The sequence below is a fragment of the Alligator sinensis genome, unplaced genomic scaffold, assembly GCF_000455745.1.
Source record: "Alligator sinensis unplaced genomic scaffold, ASM45574v1 scaffold1165_1, whole genome shotgun sequence".
Taxonomy (NCBI): Eukaryota; Metazoa; Chordata; order Crocodylia; family Alligatoridae; genus Alligator; species Alligator sinensis.
This window is the reverse complement of record NW_005842477.1, coordinates 398,006-403,079: the sequence shown is the minus strand read 5'-3', so window position 1 is coordinate 403,079 and position 5,074 is coordinate 398,006. Positions and strand designations below refer to the sequence as shown.

Genomic DNA, 5,074 nt, shown 5'->3' with positions numbered 1-5,074 from the left:
GCCCGTCTCCCAGGGGCAGCTCCAGGCTGGCTGGTACTGGGGGGCCAGGGGGGCAAGCAGTATTTTTCTGCCAGGCTGCTGTGACTGCGCCAGCCTGGCGATGGTCCCCGATCACAGAGCAGGGTGTGCCAGGCCTTCCGACTGCCTGTGCGAGGGGCCGAGAGGCTCTCGGGGATGGACGTGCCCCGCTCCCCTCCTGCTGCGGAGCTTGGGCCAGGGCTGGAGCTGGGTGCAGGGCAGCTGCGGGAGGGAGAGGCTGAGATCATGGCTGGCTTGGTGCCCCAGCCTCTGCTGAGCACCAACCAGATGGGCCATGGGTGAAGTGCCAGGCAATGCCCGGTGGGGCCCATCGCTGCCTGTCTCACGTGTGGGGCCTGCCTGTCAGTGACTTGTCACCTCGTGCCTTCCAGGTCTGCCTCCTGCTGCCCTGATGCCTGGGCACAGGCAGGGCGACAGCAAGTGACTCCCCAGAGGCAACTTCAGCCCTTAGTTTCTCCCCCCGGTGCTGGGCGCACCCTCAGACTGAGCCTGGGGCCCACGCTGATGGCGAGCTGAGCTTCAAGGGTGTCGTCTCCTTGAGGTCCAGACTGCTGCAACTTGGCAGAGGTAATTCAGGGCTGCTGCTGCCTTTGCAGATCTGAGGCCAGCCCATGAAGCTGCTGGCACACCTGAGGGAGCCCCTGGGCCAGAGCCCCAGAGAACAGCTGCTGAACAGCTGGAGCTAGGGGGGTGGGGACAGACCCTTTATGCCCCACACAGCAGGCTGCTCCCCAGGAGACGGGTCCAGTCTGGAGCTCTTGTACTTGTTTCCTCTCCCGATGCCACCTTGCCTTTGCCAGTTGTGCCCCAGGTAGGGTCCTGCTCCCTCTGCCTGGAGCCACGGCCGCCTCCTGTCCCTCCTTGTGGATGCTGCATGGGGGCAGCCTGCCCATTCTCTCCCCATCAATCTGTCTGCCCTGCTGTGCTCGCTCTGTCTTGCTGCTGCCTGTTGTGACTGAGAAGACATGTTGCCTTTTTCAGGGTGGTGGATGATCTGAGCGGCTAGGCTGTAGTGTCTGAACCTGGGCACCGCCAACTCCCCGGCATCATGCTGTCCCCGAAGAAAGGCCTGCTGTGCAACCTCAACCACATCCACCTGCAGCATGTCTCCCTGGGGCTGCACCTTTCCCGGCACCCAGAGCTCCGGGAAGGCTCTGTCACCATGGCACCACGTGAGCAGACAGGCTGCAGCGACTGCCAGGAGAACCATGGTGCCCTGGAGCAAGTTGAGCAAGTTGATGCCAACTCCAACAACCCCTCGCTGCAGTGCCGGTGCTGCGAGTCCCACGTGCTGCAGCCACTGAAGTCAGGTCTCCAGAACCAGCCTGCCCTGGGGGATTTCCTCTCCCTGCCCAGGGAGGAGAACTTGGCTTCCCCCTCTGATGCTGCCTCCTCCTCCTCTGTCAGCAGCTGCTCAGATTTCAGCTTGGATGACACCCCCGTCTCTGTTTACTGCAAGGAGTTCCCCAGTGATGAGACCCAGTCCCCAGACCTGCAGCCGAACATCATCCCCATTGAAGATGCCCGTGATGCCGCACCACCAACCGAGCAGGGCACCATCATGCCGGAAGGAAGAGATTCACGCCTCAGCCCACCGGAGTGGGAGTGCCTGGAGGCTCTGGCCCAGGGCAGCCCGGACAGCCTCTGCAGCAGCAGCTCCCTCAACTCCCTGTCAGACACGACCTCTGCCAGCGTGGACATGCCAGAGACCCCGGGGGAGCGCCCCCTCCCAGCCGTTGGCGGTGAGCTGGATTCCAACTGCAATGCCCTTCCTGCCATGGGCAGCTCCCCTCCGGGCACCTGTGCACTAGCACCTGGGCAGCTGGACCTCAACCTGAACAGAGCCCCACAGCCTACACCTGGGCCAGCTAGCGGCCCACCCCCCGTGCCCCCGCGGCCTAAGAGAGGGCTGCAGATACTGCTGAGCAAGATGGCCATGGAGAAGCCTGCCCCAGCAGAGGCACCTGCTGAGCCCATGGGCAGCCTGGGAGAGCCACCCCGAGACCCCGCCAGAAAGAACATCACCTCCTTTCACGAGCTGGCTCAGAAACGGAAGAGAAACGTGGCTGGACCCCCCCTCGCACAGGCCAAGAAGGACCGGAGCGACTGGCTCATTGTTTTCTCTCCTGACACAGAGCTGCCACCACCCAGCGAGCTAATTGCCTGTAGTGCCCAGGGCCAGGAGCTGCCCAGGCCCCAGCCCCAGCCTGGCAAACAGGCAAACCCCCCCAGTTCCAGCCAGAGGGAGGTGACCACGTTCAAGGAGCTCCGCTATCGCAATGCCATCAACAAGCAGAGAGGCCAGCTGGCGTGGGGGGAAGGAGCAGCGCTGCAGGAGCTCCCCGAGCCCCAGCAGGCAGCCGTGGGCAGAGCCCTCCCCAGCGGTGAGGGGCTGCAGGGCCCCACCTGGGCACCAGCTCTGCCACTGGGCAGCCACTCCGTGGCACCTGCGGAAAGCTACCCGCCGCAGAGGAAGAAGTCGCGGCCTGGGCTGCAGCCCATCGCAGAGGGACTGCCCGGCGATGCTGAGGACAGGGGGCTGCCCGCAGGAGGCTGTGCCCCCAGGAGGAAGCAGTTTTGGTCTGACTGTGAGGAGGAGGCTGCGGGGTGGAGGCCCCGAGGGCCTGATGGAAACCCCCAGGAGCTGGGAAGAGCCGAGAGAGGAGACAGGACCTGCAAAGAGGGTAAGAGCTCGGGTGGCTGCTGACACGGAGAGGAAGCCCTTTCCCTTGGTGGCCAGAGGGGAGCCCCCCTCCCAGGTACCCAGCGAGCAGGCCTGGGGGCGGGGGTTTCTTGGGGGTGGGGAGCTTCGGAGATTAGCCGTGACCCCCTCCCCCACCATGAGGTTGACCTCAGGGTTTCCTCCCCCTGGCCTTGGCCCTGCTGCTTGGTGCACCCCATCTCCATCGACAGCCCTCCCTCTGCCACCTCTGCTCTCACTGCTGCTCCTGCTGCTCCCCTGGGGCCTGTGGCTGGTGAGCTGCAGGGCCAGGTACTGCTGGGTGCTGGTGGAGGAAGAGTGTGTCAGGTGTGCATGGAGGCGTGCTGGTGCTGGTGATAGTGTGTGGGGCCAGGGCTGGGCGGGCCGGGCAGAGCAGTAACAAATGCATGTCCATGCGCTGAGCTGCCCAGGTTTTTGCTGTGTGGTACAGGCGATGTCTGTGCACCTGGGCTGCTCTGCACCCGGCAGAGGGCTGTCTGCGAGACTGGGAGTCCCGCCCTCGCCCTCCTTGTTCCCAGCTGCTCCTGGCACGCTGTGCCCGCCCTCGCTCTCCCTCCTCTCTCTGCGCTGCCGCTGCTTGCCACCCTGCGACAGCGGCTGAGCGCTCGCTCCTGGGCCAGGGTCTGGAGCCAAGCGGACTGTGGAGGAAGGGGACGCTCAGAGCCAGGCTGCAGGTGGGCCCCGAGGTCTCAGGTTAGCGCTGAGCCCGCTGCTGGCGGCATCTCCCTGCGTCCTGACTTCAGGAGGTGCCTGGCTGTGATCCCCTGAGCCATTCTGCCCCCCCCAGCTGCTTCTGCATAGGCCAGCGAAGCCTTGCGTGGGTCAGGAGCCCGAGGTTTACTTGTGAGGCTAGATCTGACCCAGCTTCCACTAGGCAGGCAGAGAGGGCATTGCAGTGAAGATGAAGAGGGCTCCCAGTGAAGCGGCAGGGGGTGAGGAACAGCTGGGGTAGGCGGGCACGCAGGAGGGAGCTGTGCCCCCTGAGAGCCTGCTTCCTCCCTGTGCCCTTGAGAGCTGGGGGCTGCCTCTGGGCTGGGGTGCTCTGAGGGCACCGCAGGACCTGCTGTGAACTGAAGAGAGCATCGCTCTTGTCCTGGGGCTTGGCCTTTCTCTGGCTCCTGGTGGGCAGCCAGGTTGGATGAAATGCTTGTAGCTGGAGCGCCTGGCTCCAGCGGGGCTGAGAACCACCTGGGCGGGGCTAGAGCGGGGGTGCGAGCTGCCAGCCCCATGCTGCCTGCGTCGGGTGGAAGAGGCTCTGTGCCAGGGGCAAAGGTAGCAAGGCCTGGAGCGCTGCTGCCTGCGGAGGGCACCCCAGGACACGGGCTGGGAGAGGCCAGGAGTGCTGTCCCTTCATGCCAGGCCAGCGCTGCTGTCACCCCCACGCTTTCCATATGCTCAGCTGTTTGGCCGTAGTCCTGCTGTCTCCCCACTGCCCTCCTGGATGGGCTGTCCTAGGCCCCGGCCCCGGGGACGGCGCTGGCACTGCCTGGCGGGTGCCCGCGTGAGTGGAGGGTGCCAGCCGTGCGCGGTGAGCTCATAGGTGTGAGGTTGCGGTGGGTGCGGGGACTCCGGCTAACTCTGTCTCCGTCTCTCTCTCCTCACCCCGCCGCCCTGCTGCTGCTGCCCTGGAAACGCCTCACTCCCACTTATTGGGTTTTTTTGGTCTGTTTTCTCTTCTGTTTCTTCCGGTTTCTTTGGATGTTGGTTTTTCCTCCCTGAATCCAACTCCTGCCTCCCATGGCCCTGGTGACCCCCCCCATGCCTCCCTGCCCCCTCTACGCCCCCTCTTCTCCGTGCCCCACTGCCCCCACCCGATCTCCCTGGTTTTGGCTGCGTTTTTTTGCGATGCCCCCGCCTGCAGTCGGCTCTTTCCTCTCTCGCTACCCCAGGCCTCAGACGCTGCCGTTCCAGCCTCTGCTCTTCCATTTCTCAGCCGACGGGAAGTCTCTCTACTGCAGCTCGGACCCGGCGGTGCCTCCCCTGCCCTTTCTCCCCTCCCTTAACTCCAGCTTGGAGAGTGTTGAGCTGAAGTCTCCCGTCCTCTTCGCAGCCCCCTTCCGTCCCCCGCTGAAGACCCTGTCCTGCGATGAAGCCTGCCTCCTGGCCAGCAGGAAGGGGGGTGCCCTGGGCGCCCTCTCCCCCGAGGAGCTGCTCCCCATCCGCCTCTCCCCTGTCGGGGCCTACTCCCCGCCCCACCGGGGAGGCCTGCCTTTCCTGGGCAGCCCGGACCTGTCCGTGCTCCTCTCCCCGTTCTTCCCGAGGAGCAGGACCCTCCCGGCCATGGCCCTCCCGCCCCACGAGGCCTCCGCGCCA

General features: G+C 65.2%; 1 protein-coding gene across 1 annotated transcript in view; it reads left to right on the top strand.

Moving 5' to 3' along the window:
• Window positions 1-254: 254 nt before the first annotated feature.
• Window positions 255-5,074, top strand: part of RUSC1 (RUN and SH3 domain containing 1) — a 9,693-nt gene continuing 4,873 nt past the window's right edge. The window contains exons 1-3 of the mRNA XM_025212633.1: window positions 255-606; window positions 1,021-2,723; window positions 4,651-4,785. Of these exons, the coding sequence (XP_025068418.1) occupies window positions 1,088-2,723; window positions 4,651-4,785 (1,771 nt within the window). The 5' untranslated portion in view covers window positions 255-606; window positions 1,021-1,087. The remainder of the gene's footprint in view (window positions 607-1,020; window positions 2,724-4,650; window positions 4,786-5,074) is intronic.